The sequence below is a fragment of the Hyperolius riggenbachi genome, chromosome 3 (assembly GCF_040937935.1).
Source record: "Hyperolius riggenbachi isolate aHypRig1 chromosome 3, aHypRig1.pri, whole genome shotgun sequence".
Lineage (NCBI taxonomy): Eukaryota > Metazoa > Chordata > Amphibia > Anura > Hyperoliidae > Hyperolius > Hyperolius riggenbachi.
In genome coordinates this window covers 29,495,402-29,521,813 of record NC_090648.1, presented here as the reverse complement: position 1 = coordinate 29,521,813, position 26,412 = coordinate 29,495,402, and the positions used below count along the sequence as shown (strand labels likewise).

General features: G+C 46.5%; 1 protein-coding gene across 2 annotated transcripts in view; it reads left to right on the top strand.

Moving 5' to 3' along the window:
* LOC137560895 (phospholipid scramblase 1-like) overlaps positions 1 to 19,734 on the top strand; it is a 41,198-nt gene extending 21,464 nt beyond the window's left edge. Inside the window, exons 6-8 of one of the 2 annotated variants that reach the window (XM_068272054.1) lie at positions 897 to 1,052; positions 7,931 to 8,071; positions 19,152 to 19,734. In XM_068272054.1, coding sequence (XP_068128155.1) covers positions 897 to 1,052; positions 7,931 to 8,071; positions 19,152 to 19,322 — 468 coding nt within the window. In that variant the 3' untranslated portion in view covers positions 19,323 to 19,734. The remainder of the gene's footprint in view (positions 1 to 896; positions 1,053 to 7,930; positions 8,072 to 19,151) is intronic. The other variant, XM_068272055.1, reaches the window with a different exon arrangement.
* Positions 19,735 to 26,412: the final 6,678 nt, after the last annotated feature.

Sequence of the window (26,412 nt, the reverse complement as noted above, 5' to 3'; positions counted from 1 at the left end):
CCGGCCTCATTTTCCCTCAGCCAAACTGCGTTCACGCCGCATGTGCTGTAAATCAGACGTAATTCAAGCTTATGGGAACAGACTGTGTCCAATTCCACTGGGCGTATCACCACATGCACAACGCTAACTCACCTGTCTGGTGGATTCAGTTCCTCCGGCGCTGTTTGGTCTGAAGCAAACCAAAGCTCAGCAGAAGCATGAGGCAACCCATTGCTTTGCAAAAAAGGAAAAAAAAATATGTGAATCCTGCTTCAACAGAGAAAATTCTCGTTGGTTTTTGCAATGCAACAGGATGCCCAATGCTTCTGCCAGGGTCCGATCAGCTACCTAACCATAACTACTCGTAATTATGTGCAATTTTACATAATAACATGAAAACTGGACAGAATTATGCAAAATGTTGTTTTTGTTTTTTTTATGCATCATTTTTTGAAAATATGAATTAGTTATTACGATCATAATTACCAAAATTTACGTGAAATTACAATCATCATTAATTACTATTCCTAGCGCTTTCGGAATTTGTGGCAATTCTGAAGCGCAGGTATCCTCTTGTGAGTCCAAGGCCTTAAAGTATACAGCAACTTCACTGATGTACTCACACTTTTTAACATCTGCAATATGTTCTCGATTAGAATCCTTGTTTTAAATGATATATATGTTTTACTTATACTGTATATAATAAACAAGCAGGGGCATCTTAGCTGGTAAATTATATTTTCTGATGAACCATTCATAAAGTCTCTGATCTGAAACACTGTATCTTGTTCCTGATAAATCGAGAAATGTATTTTACCACAGAAGTGGTAAAATTAGCCAATCAAAATTGGATGTGTGTATGCACCTTTACACAGCAGATAATTTGTATGGTAATACTGTGTATATGCTCCCCACAGCTGAGGGTCAGCGCTCCATCCGCTCACCCCATTGGGTTCGTTATAATCGTCAGCTCTTCCACCAGCCTGAACGTCTCCATCCAGATGGGGAACAGGGAGCCGGTGTTTTACGCCAAGATGCCTGTAACCACGGATGCCGACAGCAGCAGCATTCAGGTGAGTCACTCATATTACCAGCTGCTTGGCTGTCATGCTGCTGCTTAGCCTTCAGTTGTGTGTGAGTCATACCGTATTACCTGGCTCAATGCTTCTTAAAGGTGACCTGAACTCTTGCACAAGACAGAAAGAAAACATAGAGAAATCCGCCCTTTATGTATTTACAGAGTTTAGCCTCTGTAATCACAAGTGTAATTTGATCTCTCAGCTGTGTCAGCTCAGGAATCCCGGCAGTGCTTGGCAGAGCGCTAATTGGTAAACACAGGATGATAACCCTTTTTCTGCTTCCATGAAAGCAGGAAGTAGATACACTGAAGATTTATTGCAGGAGCTGTAAAAAAGACATGTTTTTCCTTAAAGAGAACCTGAGGCAAATTTTCTAAATCTCAATAGGACACAGAGGCATGTTCTCTGCACAATCACACCCCTCTGTGTCCTTCTGGTGCCGCCACCAGTCCCCCCGGGCTCTGCTGTCCCCCAAGAAAAATACAGACAGGCTAGCAACAATATGCTTGTCGCAAGCCTTCTGTTTACCTGCAGCTTGTCAATCAATGTTCCTCCGCATTGCCTCCCCTGCCCCCTTACATGGCTCCCCCCGCCCAGGGCCGGCCCTAGACTTTTTGCCGCCTGAGGCAAACTTAGAAAAAAATCCCTCGCATGGGTCCCACGATCTGCGCTCCCCCTCCAGCTTTGAAAAGTTAAGCAGCCGCTACTAGTAAGAGGCTGCGGGCGGGGATGACTCACCTCTTCCACGTTCCAGCCTGCGTTCCACTGTCGTCACTTCCTGCAATGCCGCTCACTGTATTGTAAGTGGACGGCATTGCAGGAAGTGACGACAGTGGAACGCACGCTGGAATGCGCAAGAGGTGAGTCATCCCCGCCCGATGCCTCTTACTAGTAGACGCTGCTACTTAAAGTGAACCTCCGGACTAAAAATCTACTCAGCAGAACTGAAAAGGCTTGGTGTTTCTTTAACAGTTTCACAGCATCAGAACTTTGTTTTTCTTACCAAAGCATCATTTTTAGCTGCATTTTTAGCTAAGCTCCACCCATCAAAGAAAAAAAGCCCAGGCTTTTTTTCCCTGATGCTGTGCAGAGCATGATGGGATTTCCTATGTTGTTATTCACGTTGCCTAGCAACTGGGAGAGGTGCTCAGGACACAGGACAGTTGGAACTGTGTCTCATGCTCTCTGTCACCTCCTTTCAACCAAAAAGATGGCTGCCATCATGAAATCAAATGTTTGCCTGTTCTTTTAAAACAGTGTAGGTAAGAGATTATATTACCTATCTATTTTAATTAACATAACTAATGTAACTTAATGACAGTATGTTTGTTTAGGCTGGAGTTCCTCTTTAACTTTTTAAAGCTGGAGGGGGAGCGCAGATCGGGGGACCCAGGCGAGGAAGGGGGGGGGGGGGTCTGACCCCCCTCCCCACCACTTTGCCCAATACCCCCTTCCTGCCTGCTACCCCCTCCAGGTCAGCGGCCCCCCACACCCATGGACAGGCGGGTGCTGCCCCCCCAGAAGTTCCGCTTGAGGCATTTGTTTCACCCCGCCTCATGGGCGGACCGGCCCTGCCCCGCCACTCCCCGCCTCCACCAGCTTCCTCCAATCGGAAGCTAAGCCACAACCCGGAAGTACTTCTGGGGTAGTTTTCAGGGGGGACAGCAGAGCCGGGGGGGGGGGGGGGAGGGGGATTAGCAGCGGCACCAGAAGGACACAGAGGGATGTGATTGTGCAGAGAACATGCCTTTGTGTCCTATTAAGATGTAGAAAACCCGCCTCAGGTTCTCTTTAACCACCTGAAGACCACAAGCTTACACCCCCTAGTGCCCAGGCTATTTTTTACAATTCAGTGCTCTGCAGTTTTAATAGCTCACTGCAGAGCCATAACACTAAATACACTAAATGAATCCGACCAACAGAGCTCTCTGTTGGTGGGCTCTGATCGCTGGTGGCATGTTAATATAAATATATATATATAAATATATATATATATATATATATATATATATATATATATATATTAACATGCCACCATATTTTTGTATTTAAAGTTTTTATTTTCAAATTTTTCAAAAAATACAACAACATTCCACTTTCACTCTACCATTATCTGCAAACATAACAGATTCTGGTAGCTTATAACAACGTAGAGTCTAAAACATCACAATACTTCAACATGGTTTACGACTTTAGCTTATTGAGTTATAATCTATGGATTACTATCTATTATAGTCTTAAAGGGACTCCGAGCTCATAAAAAAAATGAAAGTTGTACTCACCTGGGGCTTTCTCCAGTCCAGTGCTGGTCGGGAGGTCCCACGACGGCGTCCTGGCTCTTCTCCCTCTCCCCGCTCCGTAATGGCTGACAGGCCGCAGCCCGGGCGACACTCGGCTGAGTGTGGCAGTACCGCGCTTTAATCGCACATGCGCAGTACTTTCACGCCGGCCGCCGTGATGACGCGAGGCGGCCGGCGTGTGACGTAATCCGCGTCATACGTGGAAGGAGCAGCCCGACACTCAGCCGAGTGTCGCCCGGGCTGCGGCCTGTCAGCCATTCCGGAGCGGGGAGAAGGAGAAGAGCCAGGCCCAGGACGCCGTCGTGGGACCTCCCGACCAGCACTGGGCTGGAGAAAGCCCCAGGTGAGTACAACTTTCATTTTTTTTATGAGCTCGGAGTCCCTTTAATTCCTATAAGACCCTAGTCCGCATGGGCAAGCGATGGTCCTCCAATAAGCCCAAAGGGGTTAAATTATGTTACATATATGGCCTTAGCCAACCGCACGCCCCTACAGACCAGGCATCCACGGGAGAGAAAGACTGAGTAGGAAGAAGAATAGATAGAGGAAGAATAAGCAGGAAGGAAAAAAAGAGAGAGAAGAAGAGAAGAAAGAAGTCCTGCCATCATCAAGTATTATATTTTGATAAAAGTCATAACAATGCACATGTAATTACAGGACGATTTCCCCCCATATTTTGTTAAATAAATGCAATTTATCCTGAACAACAGCTGTCAAATTCTCTAATTTATAAATGTATCTCACTCTATTCAGTACCTCCGTAACATTGGGTGAGAGAGGATCCCTCCAATGTTTTGATATGACACACCTAGCAGCAGTTAAAAAGTGATTAATTAAGCGCTGCCTATGAGATTTCAATGTAGGTATTGGTTTTGCCAGTATGCAGGTCCATGGCTCCAAGGGTACTTCGATATCAGTATAGCGCTTTATTAGGTGGATCACTTCTGTCCAGAAGGACTGTATTCCAGAACACGACCAGAACAGGTGATGAATGGTGTCAGGTTGATTGCACTTTCTCCAGCATGCCGGGGATATTAATGGGTTCCATTTATGGAGTCTGACTGGTGTTTGGTACCAGAAAAACATGATCTTGTAGATATTTTCTTTCGTTGTTACACAAATAGAAGTTTTAGCTGCATTTAACCATATTCTTGACCATGTGTCCAAGCTGGTATCTGAGTTCAGTTCTTGGTCCCAGTATTTCATATATTTATGCTTATATTCCGATGCAAAACGTAGAGGTGAGTTAAAGGGGTTCTGTAGGGGTTCCTGAGGAAAAAAACTGTCACTTACCTGGGGCTTCTATCAGCCCCCTGCAGTGGTAATGTCCCACGCCGTCCTGCTCCCATCCGCCGTTCCCCACAGCTGGCACCGGGCTATTATTCGTCTGTCACACAGACGAATAATGCGCGTTGCCACGCCTCCGCTCGCGTCATCTGAGGCTTATTGCGCAGGCGCAGTACAACGGAGCCTTGTACTGCGCTTGCGCAGTAAGCTTCCGATGACGCAGGCGGAAGCGAGCGGGTGCGTGGCCACTGTAGCGCAGCCGCAGTTGGATCCCATGCCGCACTAGACCGGGGCCGGTGGCGGAGAACGGCAGATGGGAGGACGCAGCCGTGGGACATTACCGCTGCAGGGGGCTGATAGACGCCCAAGGTAAGTGTCAGTTTTCCTCCTCAGAAACCCCTAACAGAACTCCTTTAAGCCACGTGTAAAAAGAGGATATAAGTCCATCTAGTTCCATTTTGTTTGCAAATTCCAGGGTAGGAGATATAGAAAGTATAAAATGGCGGATCTGCATAAATTGTAAATAATGCGCGTTTGTTAATGCTATACGGTCCTTAAGGTCATCAAATGAATGCAATCTACCTGTAAAGGGATTAAGTAAATTAAAGATAAACCATATATCCTTTTGGGCCCATATCGAAGTGGTCGTACGCCCAAGACCTGGGACAAAATTAGGATTGCCAAAAATTGGGATCATCGAGGAGGCTTGTGAGAGTAAGGACATACGTCTCCTCAAGACCGACCATAATTTTAGGTTGGATCGTAAGTAGGAGTAGGTCCTAAGGGCCTCCACAGGAGGTAAAACACGTTAATATATATATTTTTGTTATCCCCCTCCCTCCCCTGACAGCCAATCACGGTGACCCTCTCTCATAGGCATCAGCCTATGAGAGGGGATCACTCCTGAGCCTCCACAGGGGACAGCCAAGTGACACGGCTGTCCCCAGTACAGTGCTGACGTAGATTGCAGCTCTGCACTATGTAAATAGACAGCGGTTTTGCCGCCTAACAGTCTCCTAGCGGTGATCCCTGCTGGCAGACTGTTGATGGAGTGAACCACCAACACTCAAGCGGGGATGTGGGCAAGTATCGGCACGCGTGACTCCCACTAATCTCCGCCCACCGCTCCTGACACCTTTTGGCATTAGGCGGTCCTGGGGCTGCTGCCTTCCAGGCGCCTATCCACGTTAGGCGGTCGGGAAGGGGTTAAAGGTTATTATGCTGTTGCTTATCTTTTAGAGGAGAAAGGAAGTTCTGAGTTCAGGTTCGCTGTAAGACACTTTCAAAGTAAACTGTATCCTCCAGATTCTTCCCCAGTCCTCCTCCCCTGCCAGGCTGTACCGGTGCTGAGACCCCTGGAGCTCTCGGGCCTTCGCAGTAGCACAGACCCTCTCGGCCTTCAGCGGTAGCCCGATTTGGGTCTATGCTCCTGTGCAGGCATGAGCCATCGACAAGCCCTTGTTGGTGGTTTTGTGGAGAAGACAGCACTGGAGAGGCCCGGCAGAGGAGGAGGATTGTAAATTGAATAAACTTTAATGAAAAATCAATCAAAATTGTTGATCGGCCCATAGTGTCGCACTGCATGGCACAGATTTTCAATAGATTCCCATGCTATTTGCTATGCATGGAAAAAAATCAATGCCTTTCTGATCGGAGAGGGTTTGATCGTTTTTCCCACATCAGCTGGCCATCTGCTAGTGTGTGGAAGGGTTTCGGTGTTTTCTGTAGTGGGCTCGTTCTCTCGGAACACCTAGGTGGCAAGCCAGGAGCCTAATGGTGCAGTATGGTTATTAAAGAGGGTAAATTGTAAGTCTAAAAGTTTATGCCCACAAGATTGGGATGCAGATCCCCAACCACCGGATAGGCTTACAGGAAATAAACCATCCCCGCTCGGTTCAGGTCCTTCAGGATGCTGGGTGGTCGCTCTCACTGAAGGGAAATTTAAAAGAAAAAACAGGCACTTACCTAAGGAGAGGGAAGGCTCTGGGTCCTATAGAGCCTTCCCATTCTCCTCCCGGGCTCCTCGTTCCCCCACAGACTTCTCAATTTAAATCTCCAGCTACGGAAGACTTCGGCAGTCTTCAGAAGCACTCGAGCTTCCAGAGACGGGAGGTTCTTTACTGCGAGTGCGCAGTACGGAGCGGCCATCCTTCTGAATCCTGAGTGCTTCCAAATACTGCCGAAGTGGAAGAGAGCAGTCTATGACCAATGGGTTGTAGACTGCTAACAGGGGAGCATGCGAAGGATTGTGGGGACCAGTATGAGAACGGGAAGGTTCTATAGGACCAAGAGCCTTCCTTCTCCTTAGGTAAATACTACTTCTACTTACATAACAGATGTAGTGCACTATCCACTTAATGATTCCTGTGAATTTTACAAAGGAAAAGCAGAAAATCCTAATCTAGGCAGTGGCCATTTTGCCAAGCTAATGCTGACATCATATCCTCCCTGACTCTTGCTTTCCCCCCTCCTTTCTCTTGCTCATTGTGTATTCATTAGCTGCCCTCCTCCCAGAGTCTTTTTTTTAATTTACACATCCAATCACTGAGTCACCTCAGCCTTGCTTGTAAACACAAGTGATCAGCTAGGCAGGGAAATAAATGGAAGAGGAGGATCATATTATAGATAAAAAGAACTCCCAGCATTCAAAAGAACTCCCAGCATTCAACTTTTTGGCACTGTTTGGCACTAGGGCCAGTGCTCCTAAAGTATGTGATAACTCCACACCATAACAGCAGAAAAAGTTTTGAATGCAGGAATAGCATCTTTATCACTTAATACACTCAGACTAGTTGCTGTTGAAATTTGATTTTTATGGTGACAATACCGCTTTAAGGTCCAGCAGCTTCCTAAAGCAAACCATTGGATCCGTTTGCATCTATGAGGATCCGTTGCAGTATGGTCCACTGAATAGGCCTTAGATGATCTACAGCTGCTGGTTGGGATTGGCTCAATTTCTTTCCCTTCCTGCTCATCACCATTGCCCTGGTTGACAGGACATATAAAAGGCAAAGGATGTTAGTTAAAGAATGCTATTTGTCTGACTTTGATGCTGATCCTCCAGAATCACTGTCCCAGAAGCAGTATGCAGATTAGGTGTCCTTAGTCCGCTGTCTGCATGCTTGCTCCATGTGTGACAAAACTGGAATGGCATTCTATCCAGCAGAACAGCAGCCTTCAGTTTTCTCTTGTTTAGATGTCATTTATTAGTGCCACAAACAAAGAGATGGTATTTTGAGATCCCCTGTTCTATGATATAATGGAATATTCTGTCACCCCTCTCAGATCCTCAGCATAGACGGGTCCCACCCTGTGGCTTCCATCACTAAGGAGAAGGAAGGAGACTCTTCCCAAGTCATCTTCCACTTCCCGATGGACATGGAGGCCACACTGAAAGCCGTCATCCTGGCTGCCTTCCTCTATATGGTGAGTGGGCAACCATGGAGCTGTCCCAAGACTATAGGTAGCCAGCTTTCTCACCATTATAGGCATACCTCCCAGCTTTTTGAGATGAGAAAGAGGGACACTTAAGCCACGCCCCTGCCAGACCCCTCACCACGCCCCGTCACAACCCTAGTCACGCATACCATAAAGATTTCATAAGAAAAATATGTTGTTTTATAATTTATACCACACTGGTCCTTTCTATCCTGGTTCATTTTCCTTCATAGTAACATTTTTAACATTAGTAATATATCAATTTAACCACTTTCCCCTCCACTACAGTATATCTACGTCAGCTGTGGCACCCTCCAAGCCACAGCCACGTAGATATACTGACCTGCTTGCAGCGCTGTTGTGCAGGGACAGGTGCGCTTCAGAGCGCACCCCCCGGCACTGTCAGCTGCCTTACTAATTGGCAAAAGGGAACATGTTCCCTTGTAGCCAATTAGTGACCCCCCCGCGGATGAATGATCACCGCTGTAGCAAACAGCGTGATCATTCATCTTTCCCCCTCCGTGGCCAGATCGTAAAAAAAACACCCCTGCAAGATGAATATCTTACCTGAACTGGTTCCTGCGATCATCCTGCAGCTCCAGCCTCCATTCTCCGCGGTGCACTCAGCCCTGTGACGCTGAATATCCGGGTCCCGGCTTGATGACGTCATCAAGCCGGGACCCGGATATTCAGCGTCACAGGGCTGAGTGAAGAGCGGAGAATGGAGGCTGGAGCTGCAGGATGATCGCAGGAACCAGGTAAGGTGAGATATTCATCTTGCAGGGGCGTTTTTTTTACGATCTGGGGGGGGGGGGCATCGTGATAAGGGGGGGGCACATCAGGCTGCCCATAACAGAGGGTGGGGGTTTAAAATCTGAAGGGGGGGTTTTGAAATTATTATTGGGGCCCATCAGGGTAATGGGGTGGGGATGGGGCACATCTGATGGTCCTGAGGGACATAACTTAATGCTGGGGGGCACATATGCAATAATGGGGTGGGGGCGCTAATCCTGGGGACACATCTGGCTATAATGGGGAACACTGATCCTGGGGACACATCTGGCTATAATGAGGGGTGCTTATTTGTGATACGCAGCTGTATAAATATATGTGGGGGGGTCGCAAATGCAGGGGCATATCTGGCTATACTGGGGGGCTGATATTGGGGGCACATCTGGCTTATACTGGGGGGGGTCTGATACTGGGCACACATCTGGCTATCTATCCTTGGGGGACTTAATACTGATGGCATGTCTTTTACCTACTGTAGCACTTTGTATTTTTTACTAGAATTGAAGAAAACCTGAGAAATAATGCAATTTTAACATTTTCTCCTCTTTTTTCCCGCTAAAATGCGCAGAAAAAAAAAATTATCGGGACAAAATACCCGCCAATGAAAGTCTAGTTTGTCCTGAAAAAAACGATACCTAGATCATTTAGGTGTCGTGAGTAGGGATAAAGTTATGGCAGATTAAAAAGGGACACCGCTAAAGCGTCAAAACTGCTCTGGTCAATAAGGGGAAAACAAGGTCTGGGTGCGAAGTGGTTAAAGGATGGGAATACAGTTTAGAGTCAATCAAACACATTTTTTAGTAGATAAATATATATTTAGTCCTGAAAGTCCTGAAAGAGGGACAAATGAGGAGGAAAGAGGGACAAGTCTCCCAAAGAGGGACTGTCTCTCCAAAAGAGAGACAGTTGGGAGCTATGATTATAGGTAGCCTGATGCAATCCCCAATATGTTTTGCCTGACACCCCCTCTCCCCCCCCCCACTATAGCTATCCATCTTCCTCCCCAGTATGGCTAGCCTGATGCAACCCTAAGCATAGGTGGCCTGATCAGCCCCCCGCCCCCCACGGCAGTGTAGGTAGCCTAGCCATCTTCCCCTTCAGTATAGATAGCTAATTTGCCCCCCCCCCCTCCCCCCGTATACATAGCCAGCTTCTTCACCAGTATAGGTGGTCAGATTAACCCCCAGTATAGATAGCCTGATTCCTCACTAGTATAGTTAACCATCTGCCCCTCCAGTATAGGTTATGTAATTTTTCCAGTATTGCCAGCCAGCTTCCTCCCCAGTATACGTAGCCAGATGCACCCATAAGTATAGGTAGCCTAATCAGCCACCTCCCCAAGTCTAGGTAGCCAGCTTCCCCTGCAGTATAGGTAGCCTGATGCCCCTTTAATATAGGTAGTCAGCTCCCCCTCCCCCAGTATAGGTAGCCAGATCTACACCCAGTATAGATAGTCAGCTCCACCCTCTCCAAGCCCGATTCCTCTCTGACCCCCTCCCCCACCCCCATAGCTAGTATAGGTACCCAGAAATCCCAACATAGGTAGCCAGCTTTCCCCTCAGTATAGGTAGCCTTATGCCCCTCCCCCTCATAGATAGTCAGCCTTTCTCCCTCATTAAAGGTAGCCTGAGTTGCAAGCTGAGGGGAGAACTCTTACCTCTCCAGGTTCCTGCGCCACATCTTCATCGTTTTCTCAACGTTGCTTAGCATCTGGTCTTCATGGCTGCAGCTGACATCTCTCATCATGTGACTCGTCAGCACATACTGTTGAGTCACCAGCTACATGCACAAAGCTAAGCAGTGCTTTGCAGGAGAAGCTGGAGATGCAGCTAGGGAACCTGAAGAGGTGAGAGCAGTGGCTACCATTGGGCGCAGGGGCGCGTGGCACCCCGGGTGACTGACACCCAAGGGGGTGTCGCCACGACCCCCCATGGAAGGGGAAGACCAGCGCTAGAAGGAGGGGTGGGAGACAGCGGCGGGGAGGGGGGACAGATCCCCCTCCCTCACCTGGGTCCCCTCCTTCTGCCTCTCTCCCCCGCCGCTGCCCACCTGCGCCCGGTTCATCTCCCCGCAGCCCACTGCGGGGACTGCCTCCCGGAGGCAGAGCAGGGCTATGGGAAGATGGCTGCCGAAGCACTGCACTGGAGACTATTTGTGTCTCCAGTACAGGGCTTTGGGCGCCATCTTCCCGTAGCCCTGCCTGTCAGCGCGGGAGATTTACACTCACTGGCTGCAGGAGGATCGTCGGGGAGCTCCCCGTGTCAGAGGCTGGCCAGGTGAGTGAATTTCTTTTTTTTACAGGATTATTTTCTGGTGACTGTTGCCCACATAATGATTATTTTCTGGTGAATGCTGCGCACATAACGATTATTTTCTGGTCAATGATGCGCACATAACTATCATTTTCTAGTGAATGCTGCGCACATAACTATTCTTTTCTGGTGAATGCTGCCCACATAACGATTATTTTCTGGTGAATGCTGCGGACATAACGATTATTTTCTGGTGAATGTGGTGCACATAGCGATTATTTTCTGGTGAATGCTGCCCACATAACGATTATTTGTTGGTGAAATGCTGCCCACTTTACGATTTCTAGTGAAATGCTGCCCACTTTACGATTTCTGGTGAAATGCTGCTCTCCTTACGGTTATTTTATGGTGAAATGCTGCTCTCTTTACGATTATTTTATGGTGAAATGCTGCCCACTTTGCGATTTCAGGTGAAATGCTGCTCTCTTTATGATTATTTTATGGTGAAATGCTGCCCACTTTACGATTATTTTATAGTGAAATGCTGCCCACTTTACGATTATTTTCTGGTGAAATGCTGCTCTCTTTACAATTATTTTCTGGTGAAATGCTGCTCTCTTTACAATTATTTTATGGTGAAATGCTGCCCACTTTACGTTTATTTTCTGGTGAAATGCTGCCCACTTTACGATTTCTGGTGAAATGCTGCTCTCTTTATGATTATTTTATGGCGAAATGCTGCTCTCTTTACGTTAATTTATAGTGAAATGCTGCCCACGTTACAATTTCTGGTTAAATGCTGCCCACTTTACGATTATTTTCTGGTGAAAGGCTACTCTCTTTACAATTATTTTATGGTGAAATGCTGCTCTCTTTACAATTATTTTATGGTGAAATGCTGCTCTCTTTAAGATTATTTTCTGGTGAAATGCTGCCCACTTTACGTTTATTTTCTGGTGAAATGCTGCCCACTTTACGATTTCTGGTGAAATGCTGCTCTCTTTACGATTATTTTATGGCGAAATGCTGCTCTCTTTAAGTTAATTTCTGGTAAAATGCTGCCCACTTTACGATTTCTGGTGAAATGCTGCACACTTTACGATTTCTGGTGAAATGCTGCCCACTTTACTATACAGGGAGCACCCATACCTGGCATTACCCACCGTGGTGCGCTTAGTATGCCACACTCGCTCCTGGGGCAGGGGGGTTTGGGAGGGGGGGGGTGGTAGGGGGGGGGTGTCTTATAATAACCAGCACTGGGTGTCAAACGCCCTAGGTACGCCACTGGGTGAGTGTTCTGTGCTGCTGGGAGAATGCACCCTTGCTGCTCTGTGCCCACACCCTCAGTGCTCTGCGCTCAGAAGCTGGCGCCTCTCAAGCCTATGCCTAAAGTTGACTTTGGATGGAGCAGCAGTGTGTGTACAGAGCATGGAGCAACTCTGGAGAACTTAACAGAGTCAGGTATGAGAACAGCCCTGTGCCCTGCTGGGTGAATGCTTCACTTTCCCCATTCATTAGCAATGTCGGCTGTCCTCATTATTATCTGTATCCAAACTGCTCCTGATTGATCCCGTTGTCCATCGGGAGCAGATCGGACATGTACCCAGCATGATGTCCTACCATATTATTATACTGTATTGTGTGTGGCTGAGGAAGACCTTTCAGGAATATCCCTCTTCAAAATCCTGGGTTTGTCCCTCATGGGCCACAGTCCACCGGGGATCCACACAACCTGCAGTCCCTCAATCAAAGTGAGTAAGCAGAAGGTTAATGTGAAAAACAGCAAACAGCAACTCTAAATGTAAACCGTTGATTTTAAAAACCATATATGTAAACCATAAAAGGATATGAATTTGCGCGTATGTGCTAGTCAACAACTAAAGAGACAATTAAGGTGCCGCCTGTCTCCTTCCCGACTGGTCTCGCAATCTTGTGTCATCAGGGAGGCACCTTTATAGTTGAACTGTCATTTTATGTAATATGTGCGTAATTTTTTGCCGAATTTAGTGGTTAATAGCAATGCCCCCATACTTACGTAGGTTAAGTGGAAAAGTGGGAATAAGTCAAAAAAATAACTTTTGCAAAATGCCTTGTAGTTTTTGAGATAATTGATTTTGAAAATGCAAAAAAAGTTTTTTAAAATGTAAATTTTTTTTTTCAAAAGTACCTTGTAGATATTGAGGTAACTGATTTTGAAAATGCAAAGAAAAATGGTCTTTAAACTGTAATTTTCCTGAGTTTAAAAACAATTTTCCTTTGCATTTTGAAAATCAATATTCTCAAAAACTATTTTTTTTACTTATTCCCACTATTCCCCTTAACATACATAACAATTTTGGTTAGGATAGCCTTTATAGGGGCTTTGCTATTGACCACTAAATTGGCATGGAATTACGGAAAAATTACAAGAAAATTACGCCAAATTACAAATGGGTTACACAAAATTAATTGGATTTTCAAATCGTAATTACATATGATGTAATTGGGAAAAATGACACAAAAAATTACAAATCATTACTAATAACAGGCAAACTTTGTTTCTCCTCCCAGCCTCCTACACAGCATTATTAGGCAGCCATTGCTGAAGCAGGTGGTTTCGACGCACGGCGCTCAGCGGACATATGACAGTGCCCAAAATCCCCCGCTGCAGTGGGTGCTGCTGGGGAAAGGGGTGAAAGAGAAACTGTAACCAAGGATTGAACGTCATCCCAATCACTAGCTGATACCCCCTTTACCATGATAAATCTTTTCCTTTTCACAAACGGATCATCAGGGGCATCTGTATGGCTGATATTGTGGTGAAACCCCTCCCACAGTGTGATGTCAGCGCCTCACAGCACTGAGGTACTGACATCACACTGTGGGAGCCTTGTTGCATTGTGGGAAATAACAACTGTTTACAGCTATTTCCAACTGCCAAAAAAAAGCAAGCAGCATCTCCTTACACTGACATCGCCTGCCAGCAGTATAGATGTCACCATGTGATAAATGTCCGAATGTAAATCAGGGACGGAAAGATTTTACAATGAGCAAACTAAATCATTTATACATAATTATTGTAAATATTAAGCACTTTTTTTTATTACATTATTTTCACTGGAGTTCCTCTTTAAGTGAGGAAGGCCCAATACAATCTTATAGGCTCCCAGGTGGTGGGCGGAGCTTCCTCCTGGCAGCCTTGCTACTCCATTATTTCTGCAACAGCCCTCTTCTCCACCCTCTTACATAACCCTGCTCTGTACTCACGGCTTAATCTGTGCATCATGCTCCCTGCTCCAGCTCACCTCCCCTCTCCGAGTGTCTGGAGGGTTGGGGGGGGGGGGCAGGGCTTCCTCATGACAGGGGTTAATTTGCTTAATTTGCTTAATTTGGTTAATGTAGAGTGACCATATTTTTGTGGGTCCAACCTGGGACGGGGAGGGGGGGGGGGGGGGGGGGGGGGCGGCGCGCACAGCGCGCCGCGGCGAAAAGTGGGAAGGAGTGAGGAGCGCGCAGTGGCGAAGACTGGGGGAGGGGGGCTGCGCGCCGAAAAAATGGGCGTGGCCATGACATTGTATGGGCGGAGCTAACGTAATGATGTAACAGCGAGGCATAAGAAAGCAGTGTTTACGCCATGATGTGGACAAATGAGACTTTGTATCATGGGTGTGCAGAAACTGTGTGATGCTAATAGTATACCGTAACCACAAAGCAGCAAACATAGCCATCTATGACCATTAAATAATAAATGCAGTAACAGTTACCCCGGACACCAGAAAATAAACGCAATAGGCAACATGTCAGTATAAAATAAATGCAATGCGGGCAAACATGTCAGTATAAAATAAACGCAATGCGGGCAACATGTCAGTACAAAATAAACGCAATGCGGGCAAACATTTCACCAGAAAAGAAACGCACTGCGGCCAAACATTTCACCAGAAAAGAAACGCAATGCGGGCAAACATTTCGCCAGAAAAGAAACGCACTGCGGGCAAACATTTCGCCAGAAAAGAAACGCAATGCGGGTAAACATTTCACCAGAAAAGAAACGCACTGCGGGCAAACATTTCGCCAGAAAAGAAACGCAATGCGGGTAAACATTTCGCCAGAAAAGAAACGCACTGCAGGCAAACATTTCACCAGAAAAGAAACGCACTGCGGCCAAACATTTCACCAGAAAAGAAACGCAATGCGGGCAAACATTTCGCCAGAAAAGAAACGCACTGCGGGCAAACATTTCGCCAGAAAAGAAACAATGCGGGCAAACATTTCACCGGAAAAGAAACAATGCGGGCAAACATTTCACCTGGAAAAGAAACAATGCGGGCAAACATTTCACCTGGAAAAGAAACAATGCGGGCAAACATTTCACCAGAAAAGAAACAATGCGGGCAAACATTTCACCTGGAAAAGAAACAATGCGGGCAAACATTTCACCTGGAAAAGAAACAATGCGGGCAAACATTTCACCTGGAAAAGAAACAATGCGGGCAAACATTTCACCAGAAAAGAAACAATGCGGGCAAACATTTCACCTGGAAAAGAAAGCATTTACTCACCTGGCAGAAGTGTCCGGCCTCTGGCGCGCTGCTCCGTCCCGGGACCGTCTTGTTCCTCCTGCTCTGGTCTCCCGCGCTGACAGGGCTACGGCAAGATGGCGCCCGAAGCCCTGTACTAGTGACACAAATAGGTCTCCAGTACAGGGCTCCGGCAGCCATCTTGCCGTAGCCCTGCTCGCCTGCTGGTGTCGGAAACAGACACCGGAAGAGGAGGCTGGAGCGGGGCTGCGGGCAATGAACTGGCACGGCGTCTATAGACGCCACTGCCAGTTCATTGAGGAGAGAGTGGCCAGAGTCCCGAGGCCGGGACGTCCCGCTGCTCAAAGCGGGACGTTTCCCGGGACCTCATTAAGCCTGGGACAGCGGACCCCGAATCCGGGACGTGTCCCGGGCAATCCGGGACGTCTGGTCACTCTACTTTAAACAGTTTAGGTTCCCTTTAAACAGCGGGGGGCGGGGCAGACTGCGGCGGGAATCCAGTTGTTAGCCAATTCAATGCAGGCAGAAGACAGGGAGGGAGGGGAGCAGTAGCAGCAGGGCAGAGCAGGGCGGCGGGGGGCCGAGGACGGAACACTGATGTCACATACTCCCGCAGCTGGGACGTCCTGCATCTAAAAGTGGGACTTTTCCTGGGACCCAAGCCAGCCTGGGACAGGGGACCCCGAATCTGGGACCCGTCCCAGGTAATCTGGGACGTATGGTCACTCTAGTTAATGGTTAATTTGCATATATTCAGCAGTGGTGCCTGGGAGACATCTCGAGCTCACTCCAACCTGAATTATCGCAAATTCTTTCTGTTTTAGGAAAGCAAACTTTTGTTTTTCTTAACATCTTAGTAAGGGGGCTTTTAGGACCATTGTAGTCCCTTACACACCCCAACGAGTTCTGGGTCACCATGAGCTTGCTGGTTAGTCTGTGCCTCTCGGATTTACAAGCCCTACTCCATAGAGCCAAATTAATCCATGCCATGCACTGATGAGAATCAAACAATCCGAAACAGTCTGTATGCATGTTGGATTATTATGGCTCTGTACATATTAACAAGCTGACACATCATTGCATTCCAGCGGTTCTGGAGGTGTGTTTAGCTTCTAAGGGTACAATGGTTAATTTGCATATATTCAGCAGTGGTGCCTGGGAGACATCTCAAGCTCACTCCAACCTGAATTATCGCAAATTCTTTCTGTTTTAGGAAAGCAAACTTTTGTTTTTCTTAACATCTTAGTAAGGGGGCTTTTAGGACCATTGTAGTCCCTTACACACCCCAACGAGTTCTGGGTCACCATGAGCTTGCTGGTTAGTCTGTGCCTCTCGGATTTACAAGCCCTACTCCATAGAGCCAAATTAATCCATGCCATGCACTGATGAGAATCAAACAATCCGAAACAGTCTGTATGCATGTTGGATTATTATGGCTCTGTACATATTAACAAGCTGACACATCATTGCATTCCAGCGGTTCTGGAGGTGTGTTTAGCTTCTAAGGGTACAATGGTTAATTTGCATATATTCAGCAGTGGTGCCTGGGAGACATCTCAAGCTCACTCCAACCTGAATTATCGCAAATTCTTTCTGTTTTAGGAAAGCAAACTTTTGTTTTTCATGACAGGGGGTGGGGCTACTTTTGGGTGGAGGAGGGGACTTCCAGGGGCGGAGCTTCCTTTGCACAGTTGCAGGGGCACATGTATTGAAAATAGAAAAAGGCCTGAGCACCCAGAACCCCTTTCTCTGCGTGTGACTGTACAAACATACAGTGGTGTGAAAAACTATTTGCCCCCTTCCTGATTTCTTATTCTTTTGCATGTCTGTCACACTTAAATGTTTCTGCTCATCAAAAACCATTAACTATTAGTCAAAGATAACATAATTGAACACAAAATGCAGTTTTAAATGATGATTTTTATTATTTAGTGAGAAAAATAACTCAAAACCTACATGGCCCTGTGTGAAAAAGAAATTGCCCCCTGAACCTAATAACTGGTTGGGCCACCCTTAGCAGCAATAACTGCAATCAAGCGTTTGCGATAACTTGCAACGAGCCTTTTACAGCGCTCTGGAGGAATTTTGGCCCACTCATCTTTGCAGAATTGTTGTAATTCAGCTTTATTTGAGGGTTTTCTAGCATGAACCGCCTTTTTAAGGTCATGCCACAACATCCCAATAGGATTCAGGTCAGGGACTTTGACTAGGCCACTCCAAAGTCTTCATTTTGTTTTTCTTCAGCCATTCAGAGGTGGATTTTCTGGTGTGTTTTGGGTCATTGTCCTGCTGCAGCACCCAAGATCGCTTCAGCTTGAGTTGACGAACAGATGGCCGGACATTCTCCTTCAGGATTTTTTGGTAGACAGTAGAATTCATGGTTCCATCTATCACAGCAAGCCTTCCAGGTCCTGAAGCAGCAAAACAACCCCAGACCATCACACTACCACCACCATATTTTACTGTTGGTATGATGTTCTTTTGCTGAAATGCTGTGTTACTTCTACGCCAGATGTAACGGGACACGCACCTTCCAAAAAGTTCAACTTTTGTCTCGGCGGTCCACAAGGTATTTTCCCAAAAGTCTTGCCAATCATTGAGATGTTTTTTTTAGCAAAATTTAGACGAGCCTTAATGTTCTTTTTGCTTAAAAGTGGTTTGAGCCTTGGATATCTGCCATGCAGACCGTTTTTGCCCAGTCTCTTTCTTATGGTGGAGTCGTGAACATTGACCTTAATTGAGGCAAGTGAGGCCTGCAGTTCTTTAGATGTTGTCCTGGGGTCTTTTGTGGCCTCTCGGATGAGTTTTCTCTGTGCTCTTGGGGTAATTTTGGTCGGCCAGCCACTCCTGGGAAGGTTCATCACTGTTCCATGTTTTTGCCATTTGTGGATAATGGCTCTCACTGTGGTTCGCTGGAGTCCCAAAGCTTTAGAAATGGCTTTATAACCTTTACCAGACTGATAGATCTCAATTACAGTCCTTTGTTCTCATTTGTTCCTGAATTTCTTTGGATCTTGGCATGATGTCTAGCTTTTGAGGTGCTTTTGGTCTACTTCTCTGTGTCAGATAGCTCCTATTTAAGTGATTTCTTGATTGAAACAGGTGTGGCAGTAATCCGGCCTGGGGGTGACTACAGAAATTGAACTCAGGTTTGATAAACCACAGTTAAGTTATTTTTTAACAAGGGGGGCAATCACTTTTTCACACAGGGCCATGTAGATTTGGAGGTTTTTTTTCTCACTAAAAAATAAAAACCATTATTTAAAACTGCATTTTGTGTTCAGTTATGTTATCTTTGACTAATAGTTAACGGTTTTTGATGAGCAGAAACATTTAAGTGTGACAAACATGCAAAAGAATAAGAAATCAGGAAGGGGGCAAATAGTTTTTCACACCACTGTATACTAGATAAAATGGTAGACTTGGTGTACTAACTTGTTTGAAAACAAAAATGGGTAAGACAACAATCAGCTGACCCTAGTTGTGTGTTTCTCTACTTTACAGACTTACTGCTTACAGAAAGTATCGTCCAGCTACAGTTCCAGTGATGATGGCTGGGCCTTCGCAGGAGGATTATACTGGGCAGTAGGAGGAGATTTTGATGGAGGAGGCGGAGATTATGGAGGAGGAGGCGATGGTGGTGATTGTGGAGGAGGAGATGGCGGTGGTGAATGATTCTAAGACAAATTTTACCACTGATCCTAAAGATCTATCTATCTATCTATCTATCTATCTATCTATCTATCTATCTATCTATCTATCTATCCATCATCATCCATCTATCTTTCCATCATCATCCATCTATCTATCTATCTACTTCACTCACCCCATTTCCTCCAGTTCGGTTCACTTCAGTGAATTTATTTCCGTTAGGGTGTATTGGCAGCCCTGAATACATTTCACTAGTGAAAAGACAAAAACAAAACAAAAACAAGAGTAAAGCTTGGTCCTCCCCTCCTCCCTGCTTCCTTCCCCTCCTCCCTGCCCCCCTCCCCATCTCCCCATCCCTCCCTCTGTCTTCTCTCCTTTCCTCTTCCCTCAACTCAACTGTTTTTCACAATTTTTACAGCTTTTAGTTGAAAGCTCTTTATACATGTATACATATTATACGTATCTCTCCATGTAAGGATATGCTTATTTTTTTAAATACATTATCTTCTTTGTTTATAAGACTTTTGCAATTTATTAACGTGTGTGTAAGAGAGTGTTAATGTGTGCGTGTAGTGTATATGGGTGTTTGTGTGTGTGTGTGAGCGTAACGGTGTGTGTGTGTGAGCGTAAGGGTGTGTGTGTGTGGGCGTAAGGGTGTGTGTGTGTGTGTATGGGTGGGTGCGTGTGTGTGCGTGTGTGAGTGTGTGTAGGTGTGTGTGTGTGTGTGTGTGTGTGTGTGTGTGTGTGTGTGTGTGTGTGTGTGTGTGAGTGTGTGTAGGTGCGGGTATGGGAGTATATGTATATTTCTGTGTATATTCATGCAACAGTCTCCCCTACTTTTCTCTGCTTTGTTTGCTATAGAACTACTTAAAGGGATACTGTAGGGGGGTTGGGGGAAAATGAGTTGAAGTTACCCGGGGCTTCTAATGGTCCTGTGCCCGTGCAGCCACTCACCGATGCTCTGGCCCCGCCCCCGGTTCACTTCTGGAATTTCAGACTTTAAAGTCTGAAAACCACTGCGCCTGAGTTGCCGGGTCCTCGCTTCCCCTGATGTTACCAGGAGGGCACGGCGCAGGCACAGACCGTACTGGGCTTGCGCAGTATGCTCCTGGTGCCATAAGCGGGAGTGAGGACACGGCAACGCAGGCGCAGTGGTTTTCAGACTTTAAAGTATGAAATTCCAGAAGTGAACCGGAGGCGGGGCTGGAGCATTGGGGAGTGGCTGCACGGGCACAGGACGTCTGCGGGGGACCATTAGAAGCCCCGGGTAACTTCAACTCATTTTCCCTTGACCCCCTACAGTATCCCTTTAAAGAGGAGCTGTCAACCATACTATCTCAGGAAAAAAAACCAAATATATAAGTAGATAAATACTTGCTCTACTTACATAACATATGTATGTGCAATACATATGTTATGTAAGTAGAGCAAGTATTTATCTACTTACATATTTGTTTTTGTTTTTTTTGTCCACGTTATGATTCCTGTGAATTTTATAAAGGAAAAGTAGAGAATCCTATTCTAGACAGTTTCCATATTTATTGTGGCTATTTTGAAGCCAGTCGTGATGTAATATCCGCCCTTAGTCTCCTCTGCCTGATTTTCCCGCCCTTCATTATAGAAAGTGCGTTGTTTCAGCCTGAGAAATTTTGGCCAGAGAGGAACAGAGGTGTGGGAGGGGAAAACAGGAGGGAATTAGGCTTCAGCCAATCAGGCTGAATTAATTAAGTCTGAGGGGAAGTAGAGAAGCAAAAAAAGACAACCCAGCATGCCCTGTAACTTCTCTTTTGTGTACCAAATTTTCTGTGTACCAAATAAGTCATGTAAACTGGGGAATGATAATGTATCAACAAGAAAAGTAATAGTGATTTTAACTTTTGGATTGCCTGATTAGCATCCTTATTACTTGTTTACCAGATAAAAATAAAGAATTGATTTTTTATTTTATGCCCGACAGTTACTCTTTAACCTCCTTGCCGGTTATCCCGAGCTCATCCCAGGGTAACCTGCGCAGGAGGATTTCTCAGGCCCCGCTGGGCCGATTTGCATAATTGTTTTTTTACTACACGCAGCTAGCACTTTGCTAGCTGCGTGTAGTACGCGATCGCCGCCGCTCGCCGCAGATTCGCTGCTACCCGCCGGCCGCCGCGCCACCCCCCCCGCCCCAGACCCCTGCGCAGCCTGGCCAATCAGTGCCAGGCAGCGCTGAGGGGCGGATCGGGATTCCCTGTGACGTCCCGACGTGTCATCCCGCCCCGTCGCCATGGCGACCGGGGAAGCCCTGCAGGAAATCCCGTTCTCAACGGGATTTCCTGCATACTCTGATCGCCGAAGGCGATCGGAGTGGGTGGGGGGATGCCGCCACTCAGCCCTGGGCTCGCTACATGATTTAAAAAAAAAATAAAAAAAAAGTGCGGCGCTGCCTCCTTGCCGGATCTTTTAGACCGGCAAGGAGGTTAAAGCAGAAGCAAGAAAAAAAAATCAATCTTCTATGGGGAGGGCAGGCTCTGGTTCCCTTAGAGCCTTCCTGGTCCTCTCTCCTTCCGCTGCTGACCCCCGTTGAAAATGTTCACCTTCTGGGCACATCTCGGCAAGCTTCAAAAATACTTGTGTCCCCATCCGGAGACAGGAGCTTCTGCACTGCACATGCACAGGTCAGGACTCGCACAAGCACAGTATGGATCTGCTTTTCTATGGAAATACTCAGGGGCACAAGTACGTCCAAAGGCTGCCAGAGGAGGGCTGAAGAGGTATTCGACCAAGCTGGTAAAAGAACTTCACCAGTTCTTGGTGGTGGAATGAGAGGACGGAGAAAGAACTTTAAAGGTTTTACATGTGAGCAGGGCTGACGGGCCGCTAGCCTCAAAAATAGCAATACATTCTGTTGCTATGTTGGGGGGAGGAGGGCCGACAGAGCAGTGTGTGAGCAGCATCTTGGAGTGGGCGGGGTGAGTGAGGAGAACAATCACCTCGGGCAGTGTTTAGCAAAAGGTTTTAATACCGTACTTTATTATTTATTATCCTACTTTCTATTACAGCCCGTCCATAGACATTTCAGGCAGATAAGGACTGATGTCATTATTTTATTTTACACATTAGCAGAGAGCAAACAAAAGCTTTCATCAGCAGGGGGGTGGAGAGATACAACATTATGCATCAAAGAGTTTGAAAAAAGCCACACATCTGCTATCTTCACTCTTTTCCCTGGATTAATAATGAGCAGATAATTAGTGGACAGCTAGAAGGGGAGGGGGGAACATGGCAGCTCCTATAGCTATTAGAAACCAGGCAAAAAAAGTGGTGCTTGGTTCCCTTTAAGGGCTTTGCCTCTGGCACAGGTGACCTAGGCTCGAATCTCGGCTCTTCCTGTTCAGTAAGCCAGCACCTATTCAGCAAGGAGTCCTTAGGCTAGACTCCCCAACACTGCTACTGCCTACTGACTGAGCATGCCCTATTGGCTGCAGCTCAATCCCTTTGAGGCCACTAGGCAAAAAGCCAAATATAAGTGTTATTTGACTTGTCTTCTCTTAGTATTGGCTACCTTTGCCGAGTTTAATCTAGTGTTTGTACGTAGCTTACGGTAATTGTCCTTTTCATTGACTTTTGTACCAAAGACTCGGAGCTCAGGCTCGGAGCATCTGAAAGGCCCTCCTAGTCCCTTGCCCTCATTCCATGCTTCTCCACTCAGCAGCAGTGCCCTTCTGAAAGCTGGCCGGCTGGGCTAGTCGTGGGTTTCTGCACATGTGCGGTAGGGATGGTCGCTGGATCTGGCCGGAATTTGGTGATTACGGTTCTGATATGACGGAATGGAATTGCTATAGGGCTAAAACGGAATTCCGCTGAAAATTTGAAAATTCGCGGAATTTAAATTTGTTTCCCCACCAAACTAATTTCTGCCTGATAACAACTATTTCTACTCCCTTTCTCCTCCCCCTCCTCCTCCCAGGAGAGTCTCGTCTTCCAGGGAATTGTCGTATTTCAAAAGCCAGCTTACATACCTTGGCTGGGAATTGAACCCAGGTCTGAGTGCGTGGTAGGTAGCATTCTTCACCACTATACCACCACCAACACTACATGCTGAAGCCAGCCTAGCATGTACCATTATGATATATCCAAGAGAAAAATGAGCTTGCTTAAGGATTTGTAGCATGTCAAAAACCAACTCACATTGGCCGGGAATAGAACCCAGGCCTACCGCTCTGTAGGCTGCTATGCTAACCAATATACCACCAACACAACACACTACAATGCTACATGCTACAAGAGAAAAAGGACTAAGGGAACAGTTAATAGGGTCTATGGGCTACCATATAGGATAAATAAGGTTGCTTTTGCGATTATTTACATTTTTCCGGCGGAATCCGGAATTCCAAGGAAATTTCGTAAAAATCCGTCGGAATTTTCATAACGATGGAATTTAACGCTGACGGAATCCGCGATTTCCGGCGGATTGGAATTTGCTCTTTCCGATCATCACTAATGTGCGGCCCCGGACGCAAGCCTCCTCGATTGCAATCCCACGTCTGGGAGCATTCTGCACATGGGCAGCTCCAATTTTAATGGACTGCACAAGTGTAGAACACTCTGGCCCACAGGAGCGCAATAAGAGGGTGTGCGGCCCATATCCGTGCATGCAGCTGCCTGTCAGAAGATCACTGCTTCTTATCAGAGTAGTGGTGACGGACCAGGAGGACTGCAGGGGGGTGGAAGAAACCCCAGGTACATTAAACTGGCAAAAACATCCATGGCCGCAACCCCACCGTATTCGTTGACCGTATGAAAGCAGCAAGGGCGGTGCTGTACAAGTACGGTAGAAGAAAATCCACTCTCCAGGATTCCTGGAAAGAAGTGACTTAACGCGGTCCTGATGATGAGGTGAGGGTGGGAAGGATTTGTATACAACAACCAGCCAATCGCCGGTAAGGTACATCGCGTGCCGTAATTGGTTGGTCTTTATATACTGGGTACCAAATACAGTACAGCACCAGTATCTGTACCTGTTTATACAGTATAGCACCAGTACACACAGTACAGTATACAAATGCCCAAGAGCCAAGAGGGGTAGTCTTATAGGGCGAGTATTTCACAAAATGTATATTTTAACTGGAAAAGTTAGGAGTCGTCTTATACGCCCAGTCGTCTTATACGCCGAAATATATGGGTACTTTATAGTGTATTTTACTCTGGGTGAAATGTACTTCTTACAAATAGGTGTAAAACTGGATTTTAAATTTTACAATTTTTCCTTTAACCAGTTAACTCACACTGTACGGATATATCTGTCCTGTTTGAGCTGTATTAAATTAATCTGAACGTTTATGTCCATCCAGTGTTGCTACGGTGTTTGCGTGCATGCTCTTGTTGCTCGTTCACAGCGGGACTTACAGCTGAGGGATTGGTGAACGGTAACATGTGTTCCCTGGGCCAATCAAAGTCCCTGTATAAAAATAAACATGACTCCAATCAGGAGTAGAGATGGCCCGAACTGTTCGCGGGCGAATCTCTATTGGCCGCTACTACTTCCCCGCTACTACTATGACCCGTAGTAGTGCGGCTGCGCTGGCCCAGCGGTGTGCATCCTTGATCGCGTGCCTGTTGCCGGGCACTCTCTGCGCATGAGCGTGACGTCACTCATGACTTCATGCACATGTGCAGAAAGCGCCCGGCAACAGGAGCGCGATCTAGGACGCACACCGCCGGGCCAGCGCAGCCGTACTACTACGGGTCATAGCGACCCGGAAGTAGTACAGGGTGAGGGGTTCGCCGGCGAACGGTTCGGGAACCGTTCGCTGATATCTCTAATCGGGAGCCATGTTCATTCTTAATAACAAAAATAAAAAGGAAAGTTAAAAATGATTAAAAACTACCTGGTAACTTCCAGGATAGTGTATAGTGGAATCTTGTGGCAAAAAAAGTAAAATTAAAGTAAAAAAAAATAAAAAAAAATTAATAGTGATTAATACCTTATTAACCGTCTCCCTCTGTTATGATCACTTCTGCAGCATGTACTGCTGGCTGCAGTTTTACTGAAGACAAGCAGTTTTTGATTTCTTTGCGTGCGTTTGCTCGCTTAGTTTTGCGTGCGCTTACACTGAGCGTTGATTCCATCTGCAGTCGCTCTGAAGTTAATGATAGGTTAATATGCTTTTGTGAAAACAAACATTGTCTGCTGCAATGGAGTGGCAATCCCTTTCTTGCAGGCTGCATATCATTGTCTGCCCTTTCCTGCTGTCAGCCTGTGATTAATTACCATTCACCTGTGTGGGAATCTGCATGTCTGCTCCCATTGGATGACCTCAGTATAAAGGACTGCTGCAGTGTTCCATGGGCTATCATGGTCTCAGATTCAGTCTGTTACTCTGTCCGGCCCCCACCTCGTTCCTAGTCCGTGTGGACTGCGCTGACTCCTGCGAAGGGATCAGCGAGTCCTCCTAGTCCTGCTCTTGTTATCAGAAGTTGTTACTTTGCTTGTCTTGCGTCATATATTGGTTCATCGCCAGTATATACGCATACCAGCACGTTTGTTATTTTCCTTGTATTCGTGTTACGTTAATACATCAGTGTCGCTGATATATACGTACTCGAACTGTTATATCCTGTGTTCAGTCAGTTCGTTTCCAGCACGTTTTGGTAGGTTGCGCGTATCGTGATCACCCGTGCTTAGCTAGTTCAGTCCTGTTCCTAGTCCTGCTCCAGTTCTTAGTCAGTGTTCCTTGCTTATGTCATATATCGGTTTATCGCCGATATATACATATGTCAGTTAGTCGTTTGTAGTTCATTGATAGCTGTAATTGTAATACGCTAGGAAATCATACCTATTGTATATTTGTGTGGATTACGTCTGCCTTCTTTGACTCTATTTCCCGACTATTCTGTCCTGTCCTTGTGAGGCACGCCACCGCTGCAATCGCATTGGCTGCCTCATTCCAGTCTGTCTTGTTATGGACGCTTGCTGTCACTTAAGCAGTGACTAGTTAAGCAAACGTTCATTCTGTTACCTGTCCTGATCTTCTGAGTTCTGGTTTATGCCCTCAGTGCTACCTTGCACTGAGCCATTACAGTGGAAGGATTGTTTGTGGCTGTTCGGAACTACACCTGCTCTGTGCGCCACATC